The following is a 17,646-nucleotide window of genomic DNA, read 5'->3' as shown; positions in this document are numbered from 1 at the left end:
TTTCAGGGAAAGCCAAACCAGAAAATTTTCACTGTAAATATTAATCTGAAATTTGTTATTTTCTTCTGGTTTTTAGGGAATTATCCTTTAGATATCTTCAATAATAGTAGACAGGAAATTCAAATTAAGTCCAGATAGTAATCAGAACAAAGAAAATACAGTGACAAAAGATAAGTATTTCAAGGAAAATAATTATATGAAAAGGAAAAGAAATATCAAAAATAAAAACCCCAAATCCATAATTTAGATATGCTCTAATATGCTCTATGTACTGTTCGTTTTTGTCTGTTATGTGGTGAAAATTCTAGATCCTTTAGTAGGCAAGCCTAGAGCTGTCACTCACCATCTCTTGAGTTCTCTGAATTGAGCACAATTCATGGTGGATCTCAGTTTCACTAGTTAGGACTGCTCTGAGCTTAAGGAACCTCTTCATCTTTCCATCTAAACTGGTTAGCTCTTTGTGGGTTCCAGGGAAGGATTGAGTTTTTGGTTTTATTTTTGTTTGTTTGGGTTTTTTTTTTTTTTTTTTTTTTTTTTTTTTGACAGAGTGGACAGTGAGAGAGAGACAGAGAGAAAGGTCTTCCTTTTTCCGTTGGTTCACCCTCCAATGGTGCTGCAGCCGCACTGATCCGAAGCCAGGAGCCAGGTGCTTATCCTGGTCTCCCATGTGGGTGCAGGGCCCAAGTCCTTGGGCCATCCTCCACTGCCCTCCTGGGCCACAGCAGAGAACTGGACAGGAAGAGGAGCAACTGGGACAGAATCCGGCACCCCGACCGGGACTAGAACCCAGTGTGCTGGCACCACCGGCAGAGGATTAGCCTATTCAGCTGCAGCGCCAGCCAGGGTTGAGTTTTACAAAGTAATATTCTTATATGCATTGAATCCTTGTCATATACCCGTTGGTCCTTCCTTGGAAGGTCTAATTTTTTATTTAAGGGCTTTACCTTTTTTTTTTTTTAAGACTGATTTGTAAGTCAAGAGCAGCAAAACAAAAAGGACACGCGCACACACACACACACACACACACACACATTTTCCATCCTTTGGTTTACTCCCCAAATGACCACAACAGCTGGGGCTAGACCAGGCCCAAACCTAGAGCCAGGAACTCCATCCTCATCTCCCACATGGGTGGTAGGGGTCTAAGCATTGAGCTATCTTCTGCTGCCTTTTCAGGCCCATTATCAGGGAGCCGGATCAAATGGAGCAGCTGGGACACAAATGATAGCTTATTTGGAATGCTGGCATTGTAGGTAGTGGCTTCACCTGCTGTGCCATAACGCCATCCCCAGGTCATATTTTTATTATTGTTAACTCCTCATATATAATTACTTGTCTCTGGTTTGTTGAAGCAGTAAGTCAGACAACGTTTGTCACAATAATGTCTGTCAAAGTGGCTGCCCATAAACACCCCAGCACCGTGTTCATCTGAAGGGCACTCAAAAGTGACAAAAGCAACTAATTTTGCCATTCTCATCTATCTGCCTTCTAGTCCTTCAAGACAGCCAGCTAAACCTTCTTTCTGTTATGCTTATTTTTGGGAGTGGTGTAAGACTTTGTCCTTTTCTTGGCACCACCACAAGTCTCAACACAAGATAAGGAGTGCAATCCTTTTTATGTTGTGATCAGATAAAACCCATCCATCATCCAGTTGCTTGCTAGCAACTTCATGTATCAAAAAATTGTTGGCCGGCGCTGCGGCTCACTAGGCTAATCCTCTGCCTGTGGTGCCGGCACACTGGGTTCTAGTCCTGGTCGGGGTGCCGGATTCTGTCCCAGTTGCCCCTCTTCCAGGCCAGCTCTCTGCTGTGGCCCGGAAGTGCAGTGGAGGATGGCCCAGGTCCTTGGGCCCTGCACCCCATGGGAGACCAGGAGAAGCACCTGGCTCCTGCCTTCGGATCAGCGTGGTGTGCTGGCCGCAGCGCGCCAGCCATGGCGGCCATTGGAGGGTGAACCAATGGAAAAGGAAGACCTTTCTCTCTGTCTCTCTCTCTCTCTCTCTCTCACTGTCCACTCTGCCTGTACAAAAAAAAAAAAAAAAAAAAAAAAAAAAAAAAAAAAATTATCAGCCTTGCTTTTCCTAAAGAAAGAATATTCCCAGGAATGAATGAATGAATAAATAAATAAATAATAAAAAGATCAGTCTTTGCTGATCAGGAGGAATTCCTTCCTTAACCTGGTTTTTGGCCTTTAGTTTTCTGTTGTATCTGTTCAACCTTGAGTGTGAGGGTCTTCCCTGAAGAGTTTTTGCAAAGACTTACACCCTGGTGGCAGGCCCACCATAGAGGGTGGGAAGAAAAGCACATGTCATATTTTGTAATAACCTCTGCCTTTTAGTGTATTTAGATTCTTTATACTTTGTGTGTTATTGATGTGCTAGGACTCTTGTCTAGTAACTTATTTTTTATTTTCTTTTGTCTGTTTTTTGTTCCTCTGTTTTGTATTTCCTGCCTTCCTGTGGACTACTTGAACATTTCTTTTCTTAGATTTTTTTTTTTTTTTTTTTTTGGACAGACAGAGAGGAGAAAGCTCTTCCTTCTGTTGGTTCACCCCCTAAATGGCCGCTATGGCCAGCACTGCACCGATCCAAAACCAGGAGCCAGGTACTTCCTCCTGGTCTCCCATGAGGGTGCAGGGCCCAAGCACTTGGGCCATCCTCCACTGCCTTCCCTGGCCACAGCAGAGAGCTAGACTGGAAGAGGAGCAACCGGGACAGAATCCGGCACCTCAACTGGAACTAGAACCCGGGGTGCCGGCGCCGCGCCGCAGGAGGAGGATTAGCCTAGTGAGCCGCGGCAGCGGCCTTGAACACTTCTTAAATCTCCATTTTTATTTCTCTACCGTGAATTTTTAAAGATTTATGATATTTTGGGTATATCTCTTTTGTATACCATTTTTTAAATGGTTTATTTATTCATTTGAAAGAATTACACAGAGAAGGAGAGGCAGAGAGAGAGATCTTAAGAGATATTCCATCTACTGGTTCACTCCCCAGTTGGTTGCAATGGCTGGAGCTTTGCCAATCTGAAGCCAGGAGCTTCTTTCTGGTCTCCCACGTGGGTGCAGGGGCCCAAGGACTTGGGCCATCTTCTGCTGCTTTCCCAGGCTATAACAGAGAGCTGGATCAGAAATAGAGCAGCCAGGACTCAAACCGGCACCCATATGGGATGCTGGCACTGCAGGTGGCGGCTTTACCCAGTATGCCACAGCGCTGGCCCCTTGTATAGCAATCTAGGTTTAACATACATATACTCATATATATAAAACATCATAGTCTATTGGTGTTCTTATTTTACCAAGTTTTCTCTATGTCAGGAGAGCCTCTTTCCTGGTCCTTTGACATGTTGGGCTTTGTCTGCATTTATTGGCATTTCCACATTGACAGTTCCTTCAGCTCTAAGTATGAGATATAGGAGGCAAAAGAAAACCCAAGGAACTCATCACTATGTCATTCCTCGTGTCCTGAGGCCTCTAGCCAGTTTGCCTGTTTTCCTATACTTTCCAGTTACCCTATATTTATTTTATTTTATTTTTACTTTTTTTTTTTTTTTTTTTTTTTTTTTTTTGACAGGCAGAGTGGACAGTGAGAGAGAGAGACAGAGAGAAATGTCTTCCTTTGCCGTTGGTTCACCCTCCAATGGCCGCCAAGGCCGGCGCGCTGCGGCCGGTGCACCGCGCTGATCCGATGGCAGGAGCCAGGAGCCAGGTGCTTTTCCTGGTCTCCCATGGGGTGCAGGGCCCAAGCACCTGGGCCATCCTCCACTGCACTCCCTGGCCACAGCAGAGAGCTGGCCTGAAAGAGGGGCAACCGGGACAGAATCCGGCGCCCCGACCGGGACTAGAACCCGGTGTGCTGGTGCCGCAAGGCAGAGGGTTAGCCTAGTGAGCCGCGGCGCCGGCCTTATTTTTACTTTTTTTAAAGACAGTGTTACAGAGAGAGAAGGAAAGACAGGGAGAGAGATTTTCTACCCATTGGTTCACAACCAAAAATCGCTGCAATGACCCGGGCTACGCCAGGCCAAAGCCAGGAGCCAGGAGCTTCTTCCAGGTCTTCCACGTGGATACAGGGGCCCAGGAACTTGGGTCATCTGCTGCTGCTTTCCCAGGCTTATTAGCAGGGAGCTGGATTGGAAGTGGAACAGCTGGGTGCCCATTTGGGATGCTGGCACAGCAGTCCACAGCTTAACCTGCTGCACCACAGTGTACCACAATGCCAGCCTCAATCTTATATTTATTTTAAATATGATACGCAGGGTTTTTAGTTGTACTGGTGTTTAGTTGTTCTTAATGGGAGAGATGTGGTGACGTACATTTGATCCATTTCCCAGCTAATAAAACTCTTTAAGCCACAAGATGCTGTCCAGAATGGCTCAAACTAAGGGTTTTTGAGCTTTCTTGCCCCCAACCCCCAGCTTTAGCTTAATCTTTTTTTTTTTTTTTTAAACATGCTCAAGCTGACTTGCCCCAATTGGTAGAGTTGGAAACATACCAGGGGATTCCAATTCAATCCCATCAAGGTGGCATGTGCCAATGCCATCTCACTATTCCAAGTGATCAATTTCAGTTCACAATTGATCATAATGAAAGGACTAAGAGTCAAAGGGAGCACATAAACAAGTCTAGTATCTGCTAACACTAACCGATAGAATAAATAAAGGGGAGAGTGATCCAACATGGGAAGTGAGATACTCAGCAGACTCATAGAATGGCGGATGTCCTAAATAGCACTCTGGCCTCAGAATCAGCCCTAAAGGCACTCGGATCTGGCTGAAAAGCCCATGAGAGTATTTCAGGCATGGAAAGCCAAGACACTCTGGCAAAAGATCTCTGTGAGTGAGATCCCAGTGGAAAGAACAGGTCTTCAAAGAGGGAGGTGCCTTTCTCTGAAGGGAGGAGAGAACCTCCACTTTGACTATGACCTTGTCTAAACAAGATAAGAGTCGGAGAACTCAAGGGGCTTCCATAGCCTTGGAAGCTCATGACTGGTGCATAGGGAGATTACTGATGCCATAAACAGGAGTGTCAATTTGTAAAGTCAACAACAGGAGTCACTGTGCACTTACTCCTCATGTAGGATCTCTGTCCTTAATGTGCTGTACACTGAGGCTTAATGCTATAACGAGTACTCAAACAATATATTTCACTTTGTGTTTCTATGGGGGTGCAAACGATTGAAATCTTTACTTAATGTACACTAAACTGATCTTCTGTAAAAAAAAAAAAAAAAAAAAAGAAATTATCAATTCCCAACTTGACTCTCACTGGGATTAAACATGACAATAGGTCTGATCTGATTTCATCATCATTTAAAAAAAATCATCTATTATTTTTCACTTTATGTTTCTGTGTGAGAGCAAACTGTTGAAATCCTTACTTAAGGTATACTAAGCTGATCTTCTGTATATTAAGATAATCGAAAATGAATCTTGATGTGAATGGAAGGGGAGAGGGAGTGGGAAAGGGGAGGGTTGTGGGTGGGAGGGATGGTATGCGGGGGGAAGCCATTGTAACCCATGAGTCGTACTTTGGAAATTTATATTCATTAAATAAAAGATAAAAAAAATAAGAAAAAAAAAATAAACAGGCAGAGTGGACAGTGAGAGAGAGACAGAGAGAAAGGTCTTCCTTTTCCGTTGGTTCACCCTCCAATGGCCGCTGCGGCCGGTGCACCACGCTGATCCGAAGCCAGGAGCCAGGTGCTTCTCCTGGTCTCCCATGTGGGTGCAGGGCCCACGTCCTTGGGCCATCCTCCACTGCACTCCCGGGCCACAGCAGAGAGCTGGCCTGGAAGAGGGGCAACCGGGACAGAACCAGCGCCCCGACCGGGATTAGAACCCAGTGTGCCGGCGCCGCAGGCGGAGGATTAGCCTATTGAGCTGCGGTGCCGGCCTTTTAGCTTAATTTTATTAAGCTCAAGGCCATTCACCTAAACCAGGATGTAGCTGTGAATGTGTTTTTCTTTAAACTACAATTTTCCACTTGCACGGGAGCTCAAGCAAACACTGTATAAAATTGTTGCTGTTTGAGTTTTTTGTTGTTTTTACAATACCTTTGTGAAGATTCATATGGAAATAAAAGAAAGTAATTACAATTCCTATTTATGAATGGGAATTGCCATTTTATATCTGGGCTTATTGAAAATGGCACCGTGTTTTAGTGGTTAAAGCCACCACCTGCAGTGGCAGCATCCATATGGGCACTGGTTTGAGTACCAGCTTCTCCACTTCCTATCCAGCTCTCTGCTGTGGCCTGGGAAAGCAGTAGAAGATGGTCCAAGTCCTTGGGTCCCTGCAACCACGTGGGAGACCCCGAAGAAGCTCCTGGCTCCTAGTTCCAGCCATTGCAGCTATCTGAAGAATGAACCAATGGATGGAAAACCTCTTTCTCTGCCTCTCCTTTTCTCTGTGTGTAATTCTGACTTTCAAATAAATAAATCTTAAAAATAAAACAGTCTGTAACCTCAGATTAACTTTTTAAAAAAGGAATTAACTGCATCTTGAAAGAAATAAACTTTTAATGTCTTTTGAGCTGTTTTAATTTATGAATCAGACTTCTTCAGTACAAATGTTTATTTTTGATGACTAGCCCAATTTTTAAAATAATGGTTTATAAGAGTATATAAAATGCATAGACTAAAGAGTAGTAAATCCATATTGACAGTCTTTTGAGAATGAATTATGAGTGGTTAGTTTGTTTTTTCAATCTTTCTTCTAGTTCATATTTTATATTTTTCATGTTTCATATGAGCTATTTTTATGATGCGTAAAAACAGATACTGGGCATATCCTTTTTAGCAACCAAAAAGTATTTACTAAACACTGAATATATGTAGAGCCAGCATATTTATTTTCCTAGGCTTGATAGTTAATTAACAAAAAACATTAGATACTTATTTTCTAAAGGCAGGTACCAGATTTTTTATAATTTTACAGGATATGATAACTCCCATTTGCCTTACACATAGAAAATAGGCCTAGGAAATAGATGTTGAATGTATAGCCAAGCCACTATTTCTATCTTTGGAGGAAATAACTATATTTTGCTAACTGTAAAGCTACTTTGGGGTCATTACATTTACATCAATGTAATTTGTGCACTGAATAGGAGCTAATACTCAAGCAGAGTATTACACATCAGTGTAATGACCCCAATACTCTGCTTGAGTATTAGCTCCTATTCAGTGCACAAATCTAGAAATAGTTATTAGAGATAATCAAACCAACTACTCCTTCCTAAAATAAGATTAGTAATATTAGGATATTAAAACATCCAGCCTTTGCTAATTCAGTATTAGATTCTCAGAGTCTGCATGTATATTAGGCATAACAAGTGCTAATACAGTGTCTCAGAACTAACCTAGTAAATGAATGAATTTTGATTTAAAAATTTGAAATAATGTCCTAAAAATGTATTTGGGGAGAAATTATGAATAAGAGAAAGCTAGTCTAAAATTAATACCTGAAGCAGGTATTTGGCCTTGCAGTTAAGATACTCAAGTTCTACCACAGAATATTTGGATTTGATTTCTGGCCTTAGCTCCTAATTCCAGCCTCTCACCAATGCAGCCCCTTGGAGGCAATGTTGATAGTGGAGGTAATTAGGTCCTTGCCACCAGACGGGAGACCTAGATTGTATTCCCAGCTCCTGGCTATAGCCCTGTCCATTGCAAGCACTTGGGGCAGGTAGTCTATGCTTCAAAAACCCTCCTTCCCAATGCAGCATGACCCGCAAGCAGATGTCACGTATTACTTTGTAATAGGGAAAGGCTTTCAAAGATGAAAAAGGACTGTTTTCTCACCCCTTACCAGGAAAAAGTAAAGAGTACCACTGAGGTGACCAGCTAGAAGAATCACTCTACTTGTTTGAGATTTTTCCCTTGACCCTCTTGGGTGTTGGCTTTGTGTTTTCTAGCTCTTGGGCGTAGTCTCCCAGCTAGCCAAGCAGAATCTGCGATTGCTGGTCCTAGGCCGGAAGCACATGCTAACACAGCGTTCCCGGTGGACAAAGGATGAGATGGAAAAAATACGAAAGCAAGCCAGCTGTTTTTTTGCTGATGACATGTAAGTATTAGTAGTATCGAGTAGATTTTACTGCATTCCAGTCATCTGCTTATTAGCTACCTACTTTTGACATTTTAAAAATATGTGTATGTATTGTACACAACTGTAGTAGTTGACTTCTTGTTCTTAAAGCAAAATAGCTAGGAAAGGCTACTTATGAAGGAAAGCGGCATATTTCATTCTTCTAAATATCTGTTTATTTATCTGTTTATTTGAAAGACAGAGTGGCAGAGAGAGTTAGAGAACTTTTGTCTGTTGCTTCACTCCCTAAATGTCCACAACAGCCAAGTCTGGGCCAGGCTGAAGCCAGGAGATAGGAATTCCATCCTGGTCTGCCATGTAGGTGGCAGAGGCCCAAGTACTTGGACCGTTTTTCACTGCCAGGAAGCTGGATTGGAAACGGAGCAGTTGCAACTCAAACCAGCACTCCATTATAGGATGCCAGCATTGCACAGACAGCTTAACCCACTGTGCCACAATGCTGGCTCCCACGAGGTTTATTTCAGCTTATAATTTTGGAGGATCATGATTCAAGATCCAGCAGTCCCACTGATTCAGTGCCTGGAAACTGTTCTTGCTAACAGAGCCCCCCAAGGTAGCACAGTACGTAACATGGCAAGAGGGCTGTGTGTGTCTGTGTTGTTCCTTATAAAGCCACTATTATTTTGTCATGCGGCTCCATCCTAATAGGCTAATCCTATTTTTAAAATAGATTTATTTGGGGAAAAGTAAAAGATGGCAGAAGAGGGAAGGAGCTTATTGCTCTAGTCTAGGGGAAGATAGTTTTAAAAAGTGGACAGAATATAATTACAGGGAAGAGTTATGGAGAAAACAACAGAGGAAACTCCACTCAAATTAGAGGGACACTGTGGACCTACATGGAGGGTATGAACGTGCACAACTCAGTACCCCGGCAGCCAAGATCGTCAGCACAAGCTTTGGAATGAGGTTAGACCAGATTGTAGCAGATAAAGCTACTGGAGACAAAGCTGCAGGAAGAGCCTGGCTTGGGTCCACTGGGAGCCCTGTGGGGGACAGTATACCTGCCAAAATAGAGGGAGGGGGGGCACATTTCTCTCTCTCTGAGAGATGGTGGGTGCCATTTTGGGCATAGATAGCAGCCGTGCCCGCTCATGTCCACTCACCCAACAACCATCCAAGAGGAGATGCCTGAGTCTGGCCAAGAGAATTGAGAAGAGGCTGGGTGCTTGTGACTGTGGGAGCCTTGTGTGCTAGGACTCTGAAAAAACTATGGCTGTGTGGAAAGGCACAGGGTGTGGCTTGGACTTTGGGCAGTCACTGTGGGCAGTTCCACAGACTCAAGACTCCCTGATTCCCTGGTGAGGGTCATTGCTGCAGGATCTGTGTTCACACCAAGGACTGCATGGGTTGCACAGATCCTTTGTGTGGTTCTTGTGGAAGCATGGATGAAAATTATGTGCACTGGGGCTAGCGCCCAGGCATTGGTCTCCTTTGAGGAGAGAAGTTGAAAGAACAGACAATCCACTAAGCCACAGAGTCATAGTTCAAAGATAAAAGCCATCATAAGAGTAGGGGGAGAGCATCACCACAAAATGCCTAATAATAAACACAACAGTTCAAGAAACAAGAATGAGGAAGACAACTGACACCCCCCAAAAAATACAACACTTCAATACTAGAATATGAAGATGAAGAGATTGAAGAATTTCCAGAGGGACCTGTACTGTGGCATAGCGGTAAAGCCACCACCTGCAGTGCCAGCATCCAAATGAGTCTTGGTTCAAGTCCCAACTGCTCCACTTCTGATCCAGCTCCCTGCGTTGGCTGGGAAAGCAGTACAAGATGGCCCAAGTCCTTGGGTCCCTGCACCTGTGTGGGAGACTCTGAAGAAGCTCCTGCTCCTAGGTTCGGATTGGCACAGCTCTGGCCTTTTGGGGAGTGAACCACAGATGGAAGACCTCTCTCTCTCTCTCTCTCTCTAACTCTGCCTTTCAAATAAATAAATAAATCTTTTTTTAAAAAAAGAAAGAAATGCCAGGAATGGAATTCAAAAAATTGATTGTAGGATTACTTAGAAATAATCAGAAGCAAATTCATAAACTAAAGAAATCCGTATATGACATGAATGAAAATTTTGCCCATGAAATTGAGATTTTAAAGAGAAATCAAAATGAAATATTGGAAATGAAGAATTCAGTAGAACAAATAAAAAATGCAGTAGAAACCCTTAAGAACAGACTCAATGAAGCAGAAGAAAGAATATCTGAGCTAGAAGACAAATCTCTGGAAATCTTATATCAGACCAAGAAAGAAATTAGAAACTAAAAAGCAGTGTTAGAGATCTATGGGATGCTATCAAACTACCCAACATACAGGTCTCAGGAGTTCCTGAAGGTGTGGAAAGAGAGAATGAATTTGAAGGCCTTTTTAGTGAAATAATTACAGAAAACTTTCTAATTTGGAGAAAGAAAGGGATGTCCAAGTAGAGGAAGCACATAGAACTCCTAATAGACAGGACCAGAAAAGATCTTCACAAAATGTTGTAGTCAAACTCTCCACAGTAAAACATAAAGAAAAGATTCTCAAATATGCACAAGAGAAATGTGATTACTTTCAGAGGATCTCCAGTTAGACTCACAGCTGACTTTTCATCAGAAATCCTGCAGGCTATGAGAGAATGGCAAGATATATTCCAAGTCTTAAGAGAAAAAAACTGTCAACCCAGATACTGTACCCTACAAAGCTCTTGTTTTTGAATGAAAGTTAAATAAATACCTTCCATAACAAACAGAAATTGAAAGAATTCATCACCACCCATCCAGCCTTACATAAGATGCTTAAGGATGTGCTATACACAGAACATAGTAAACAGAAAATCAGCAAGGAAACAATAGAGTTAGCCAACACTATAGACCAAATGAACCTAGCGGATATCTATGGAACTTTTCATCCTACAGATGCAGAATACACATTCTTCTCACAGTGCATGAAACTTTCTCTAGAATAGAACACATGCCATGTCATAAAGCAAGTCTCAGAAAATTTAAAAAAAAAAAAAAAACCGACATCATACCATGCATCTTCTCTGACCCCAATGGAATGAAGCTGGAAATCAACAACTCAAGAATCTCTAGCATATATGTAAACACATGGATACTGAGCAACATGCTCCTGAATGGATAGTGGGTCATTGAAGAAATCAAAAGAGAAACAAGACCCCTACCTTACACCTTAAACAAAAATCCACTCAAAATGGATTAAAGACCTAAATCTTTGACCTGATACCATCAAATTATTAGAGAACATTGGAAAAACCCTGCAAGACATTGGCATAGGCAAAGAGTTCTTAGAAAAGACCCCAGATGCACAGGCATTCAAAGCCAAAATTGACAGATGGGATTACATCAAATTGAGAAACTTCTGCACTGCAAAAGAATCACTGAGTAAAGTGAAGAGGCAGCCAACAGAATGGGAGAAATTATTTGCAAACTATGCAACTGATAAAGGATTAATCTACTGTATTTTTATTTCGTTTTAGTTTTATCCTTTCTGTTTCTGTTTTCTGGTATTTTAAAAGAGATGACTAAACAGTAATTTTAGGATTGACTTTGTCCTCCTGTATAGACTTGGTGTTTTGTTTTTAGACCATCACAAATTTATTATAGAAAAAAATATTTTAATCAAACTATGAATAATATATAGGGGGTCTTCAAAGCATTCACGGAAAATGAATGTTAGGAAAAAAACTATTCATGGATTTCTAAAAAAATTCAGTGAATTGTTTCAAATTCTATTTGAGGAATACAAACTTCATGCATTTAATATGTGCATGCCGGCGCCGCGGCTCACTAGGCTAATCTTCCACCTTGCGGCGCCGGCACACCGGGTTCTAGTCCCGGTCGGGGCGCCGGATTCTGTCCCGGTTGCCCCTCTTCCAGTCCAGCTCTCTGCTGTGGCCAGGGAGTGCAGTGGAGGATGGCCCAAGTCCTTGGGCCCTGCACCCCATGGGAGACCAGGAAAAGCACCTGGCTCCTGGCTCCTGCCATCGGATCAGCGCGGTGGGCCGGCCGCAGCGCGCTGGCCACGGCGGCCATTGGAGGGTGAACCAACGGCAAAGGAAGACCTTTCTCTCTGTCTCTCTCTCTCACTGTCCACTCTGCCTGTCAAAAAAAATGCATTTAATATGTGCAAATTTGGGAACATGGTGATTCTTCCCCCCCCTACTTCCCTCTACCCATACTCTCACCCATATTCCTCCTCCTCCTCCCTTTCCCATTCTGTTTTATAGAGGTAATTTTCAGTTAATTTTGTAGTCATAAATTAACCCTACACTAAGTAGAGATAAAGTTTTAGTAAAATAAACTATTAATTCAGGCCGGCGCCGCGGCTCACTAGGCTAATCCTCCGCCTGGCGGCACTGGCACACCGGGTTCTAGTCCCGGTCGGGGCGCCGGATTCTGTCCCGGTTGCCCCTCTTCCAGGCCAGCTCTCTGCTGTGGTCAGGGAGTGCAGTGGAGGATGGCCCAAGTGCTTGGGCCCTGCACCCCATGGGAGACCAGGAAAAGCACCTGGCTCCTGGCTCCTGCCATCGAATCAGCGTGGTGCGCCGGCCGCAGCGCACTGGCCGCGGCCGCCATTGGAGGGTGAACCAACGGCAAAGGAAGACCTTTCTCTCTGTCTCTCACTGTCCACTCTGCCTGTCAAAAAAAAAAAAAAAGAAAGAAAAATAAACTATTAATTCCATTTTTCTACCAAAAAATGTTAATTGAAAATAGATCTTGGGGGCAAGAGCCGCGGCTCAATAGGCTAATCCTCCACCTTGCGGCGCCGGCACACCGGGTTCTAGTTCCAGTCGGGGCGCCGGATTCTGTCCCGGTTGCCCCTCTTCCAGTCCAGCTCTCTGCTGTGGCCCGGGAATGCAGTGCAGGATGGCCCAAGTACTTGGGCCCTGCACCCCATGGGAGAACAGGATAAGCACCTGGCTCCTGCCTTCGGATAGGCGTGGTGCGCTGACTGCAGTGCGCAGGCCACGGCGGCCTTTGGAGGGTGAACCAACGGCAAAGGAAGACCTTTCTCTCTGTCTCTCTCTCTCACTGTCCACTCTGCCTGTCAAAAAATAAAATAAAAAAAAAAACTTAAAGAAAATAGATCTTGGTTAAAAAATAAGAATAGGAATAGGAAAGGGAGGAGGAAGAGGGGTGGGAGTGTGGGTGGGAGGGCGGGTACAGTGGGAAGAATCACTATATTTCTAAAGTTGTATTTATGAAATGCATGAACTTTGTATTCCTTAAATAAAAGTTTCTTTGAAAAAAATAAAATAAATTTATTTATTTGAAATACAGACTTACAGAGGGTCAGAGAGAAGGAGTTCTTCTGTCTGCTGGTTTACTTCCCCAGTGACCACTATGGCCAAGGCTGGGCCAGCCAGAAGCAGGGAGCCTGAAACTCCATCTGGATCCCCCATGTGGGAGCTGGATTGGAAATGGAGCAGCTTGGACTCAAACCAGCAGCAATATGGGATGTCAGCAGCTTTACTCACTACAGAATGCCGGCCCCATCCCCCATTTATTAAAGAGGTAAAATGGCTCTCAATGCATGAAGCAGGAGGCTAACCCCAAATCCAGATCCCAAACCAAATCCCTTTTGTCTTTAGCTGGAAGGAAGTGCTTCCATTTCTCCAAGAGTAAATGACTTAGTGTTTTTCATAGAGTTACTTTAGGCAGTATTGGGTAGACATTAGGAGTACAGGCTTGGGAATTAGTCTCCCCAGGTTCAAATCATTGTTCTGCCACTTCCTGTCTGGGAAAGATGTGCCCCTTCTCTGTATCCTCCTTTCTTATATAACCCTCACAGTATTATTAAGAAGATTAAATGAGATAATATTTGTAAATAGTGCATGTAAAACTCATGGTACAGCGTAAAATACATGGAAAACATATATTAGTTGTTTTCATCATCATTATTTTTCTTACATAGAAGAATTGGATAAAAGCAAATGGTTTCATCAAGAAGCCTGTTGGAAGTGCCAGTGTTGTGACATAGCAGGTTAAGCCACTGCTTGCCACACCAGCATCCCACATCACTACTCCAGTTCTGATCCAGCTCTCTGCTGATGCACCTGAGGAAGCAACAGATGATGGCTCAAGTACTTGGGAACTTGCCACTCATATGGGATATCCAGATGGAATTCTAGGCTCCTGGCTTCAGACTTGCCCAGCCCAAATCATTACAGGCATAAATCTTTTTTTTTTAAATCCTGTTGAAAATTCGTCTCACTCTTGTTTTGAAGCCAGTATTTATTTATTTTTCTTTTTAAGATTTATTTTATTTATTTGAAATGCAGAGAGGGAGAAATATACAGAGAGAACTTTCAAGCCAAAGCTAAGAGCTTCTTCTGGGTCTCCTATATAGGTCCTAGGGCCATCTTCCACTGCTTTCCCAGGAGCATTAGCAAGGAACTGGATCAGAAGTGGAGCAGCCATAACTCAAACTCGTGCCCATATGGGATGCTGGCATTGCAGGCGGTGGCTTAACCTGCTAAGCAACAGCGCTGGCCCCAAGACCTGTATTTTTTACATCAGCTATTTCCAAGCTCAGTGGTAAAAACTGATTTACTGACCTTGTATGGCTTTGGATTTGAAAATTTAAATTTCTAACATTAACTCTGTTTTCTACTAATGTGCCAAAGAAGCCTATTTATATATATTTATTTATTTATTTATTTATTTATTTTTGACAGGCAGAGTAGACAGTGAGAGAGACAGAGAGAAAGGTCTTCCTTTTCCATTGGTTCACCCTCCAATGGCCACTCCGGCGGCGTGCTGCGCCGATCTGAAGCCAGGATCCAGGTGCTTCTCCTGGTCTCCCATGTGGGTGCGGGGCCCAAGGACTTGGGCCGTCCTCCACTGCACTCCCAGGCCACAGCAGAGAGCTGGACTGGAAGAGGAGCAACCGGGACAGAATCCGGCGCCCCAACTGGGACTAGAACCCGGTGTGCCAGCGCCGCAGGCAGAGGATTAGCCTAGTGAGCCGTGGCACCGGCCTATTTATTTATTTTTTGTAAGCGAGATAGCAAGGTTTATTGAGGTAGGGCATCTGTCAGAATGGATGGGACAGAATCTGAGAGAGTGCCCAGTCACCCAGACTGGGGAGAGCAAGGTTACATGGTTAAATGGAGAGAATCCACCTGGCAGGCCAGGCAGGTGGCTCAGCAGAGAGCTGAGTGCTGAGCGGGCAGTCTGTATTCAGACTGGAGCTTATAAGGGAAAGGGGTCCAGTTCTCTTCCCCTCCTTCTCCAAAACAGAGAGAAAGTATAATTAATCCATGTAACTGTCATCCAGTTCCAACAGTTATAATTTTGCTAACCTTGTCCTGTATAAACTCCTACATTATCATTTTCTTTTTTATTCTCTTTTTTCCTGTAGATTTTTAAGGCAAATTCCAGTCATTTTATCATTTCACTTGAAATAGTTTAATCTGTAAAGTGAACTTTAAATGGTCCTACTTTGGGTCATTTGAATCAAGGCAAATACTAAGTGGTCTTCTAAAAGATCATGGGAAATGCACATTTTGAAAAATCTGCATGGGTTTCAAAACTTTTTGCACCAGAATTAACATTTTAATTCTGTTTTTCACAAGCTTTTGAAATGCCCTTGTAGGTCACGTGTAGAGACCTCAATTTCCTGAGCCAAGGAAGTTACTGCTGTTTTTATAGGGCATATACTGAAATGGCAGAGGGTCAGGGTCTGTTGGAGACCGAGTCATTGCTCCTCGGAAAGCTGGAAGGCCTTTTATGTGCTGCTTGCACGCTGCTTTGAGATACCAGTTTCAGCTGTAGGGGCCGGCAGTTACGTGGCAGTTTTCCAGAAAGTGTCATCCTTCCCTAGTAGTCTCTTGGCTGTTTCTTGAATTTGGGTGAAGAAAGAGAAAGCGAGTGTACTCTGTGATGAACAAGGCAAACAGGAAAAACACCCACAGTGAGCCAATTTTTGAGTGTGAAGAAAACACTGTTGCTAGACTTACACAAATGTTTAGCGGGAGTGCCCTGTGAGCTGTCGGAGATCCACGCATGCCCTTCCCCTCAGTTTGCTGTCTGTGCCATCACCACTGGCTGAGAAATTCTAGCAGGTTCATAAGTATCACTGAGCTCAGGGTGCTGAAGAGATCAGAGGCATTCTGGGAAAGCAGGAAAATAAGACGCACAGTGAAAGGCTGTTCCCTGCCTCTTTGGGTGAGCTTGATCGTGTCCTTTCTTATGCCTGATTCAGCTCGGAGGATGACCCATTCCTTCTCTATGCTACGCTGCACTCAGGAAATCACTGCAAGTTTATCACAAAAGACCTGATGCGGGACCACAAGGCCTGTCTGCCTGATGCCAAAACCCAACGCCTGTTCTTTAAGTGGCAGCAGGGACATCAGCTGGCAATTATGAATAGGTTTCCAGCATCAAAAATAACTTTTCAGGTATGGTATCTGTCCTCTTTTTTTAAAATCAAGTTTCTTTTTTTCTCAAAGATTTATTTATTTATTTGAAAGGCAGAGTTACACAGAGAAGAAGAGGCAGAGGCTGAGAGAGGTCTTCCATCTGCTGGTTCACTCCCCAAATGGCCACAATGGCTGGAGCTGGCCGATCCGAAGCCAGGAGCCAGGAGCTTCCTCCAGGTCTCCCACGTGGGCCATCTTCTACTGGCTTTCCCAGGACATAGCAGAGAGCTGGATTGGGAGTGGAGCAGCCAGGATGCGAACTAGTGCCCATGTGGGATGCCGGCACTGCGAGCAGTGGCTTTACCTGCTACGCCACAACGCCGGTCCCCTCTATGTACTGTAAACTGAGTCACAAGTATAGGAAGAATATAGCATGGCTAAAAGAATGTTGAAACTAGCTGAAGGCTCTGAATACTTGATTTATCTCAGTTTCAGTGTGACATTTGATGGTAGCCAGTTCCTAGAAACCAAGAGTCTTCTAGAGCAGAAGTTTTCATAGGTCAACCCCAAACTAATGGCCATAGGGAAAACACCTGAGATGTCATCAGTTGTGACCCCAATTATATCATCAATTATGACTTCTCATATTTCACTTTACTGGGTTTTTTTTTAGACTTATTTATTTATTTATTTATTTGAAAGCAGAGTTACAGAGAGGCAGAGACAGAGAGAGAGAGAGATCTTCCATCTGCTGGTTCGCTTCTCAAATGGCCTCAACAGCCAGAATTGGGCCATTCAGGAGCCAGGAGCTTCTTCATGGTCTCCCACCTAGGTCCAGGGGCCCAAGATCGTGGGCCATCTTCTACTGCTTTCCCAGGCCATAATAGAGAGCTGGATCAGAAGTGGAGCAGCTAGGACTTGAGCTGGCACCCATATGGGATGCTGGCACTGCAGGCAGTGGCTTTACCCACTACACAGCGCTGGCCCCTCACTTTACTGTTTGTTATAAAATGATACCACAGAGATTGTCAGCAAAATATGGCTTATGACATAGAACATCTGGCCTGTTTTTCTCAAAAACAATAAAAAAAGAAAAGTAGAGATGAAAAAAGAAGTTCTTGATTAAAAGGCAGTTAAGCAATATTTCAACCTGTCCCAATGTAATAACTTTATTTCAAT

The 17,646-nt window shown here is 43.6% G+C and overlaps 1 protein-coding gene across 16 annotated transcripts in view; it reads left to right on the top strand.

Annotated features, from left to right (window-relative positions):
• Positions 1–17,646, top strand: part of PRORP (protein only RNase P catalytic subunit) — a 154,660-nt gene that overhangs the window by 135,772 nt on the left and 1,242 nt on the right. For 10 of the 16 annotated variants that reach the window (XM_070053745.1, XM_002717946.5, XM_070053746.1 and 7 more), the window contains 2 exons: positions 7,912–8,060; positions 16,311–16,506. In XM_070053745.1, the coding sequence (XP_069909846.1) occupies positions 7,912–8,060; positions 16,311–16,506 (345 nt within the window). Of the gene's footprint in view, positions 1–7,911; positions 8,061–13,384; positions 13,619–16,310; positions 16,507–17,646 lie in introns of those variants that run through there. The other 6 variants (XM_070053738.1, XM_070053740.1, XM_070053739.1 and 3 more) reach the window with 3 other exon arrangements.

This window comes from Oryctolagus cuniculus, chromosome 12 (assembly GCF_964237555.1).
Source record: "Oryctolagus cuniculus chromosome 12, mOryCun1.1, whole genome shotgun sequence".
In the NCBI taxonomy this organism is placed as follows: domain Eukaryota; kingdom Metazoa; phylum Chordata; class Mammalia; order Lagomorpha; family Leporidae; genus Oryctolagus; species Oryctolagus cuniculus.
The sequence above is the reverse complement of the archived record's forward strand: the minus strand, read 5'-3'. Positions and strand labels throughout refer to the sequence as shown.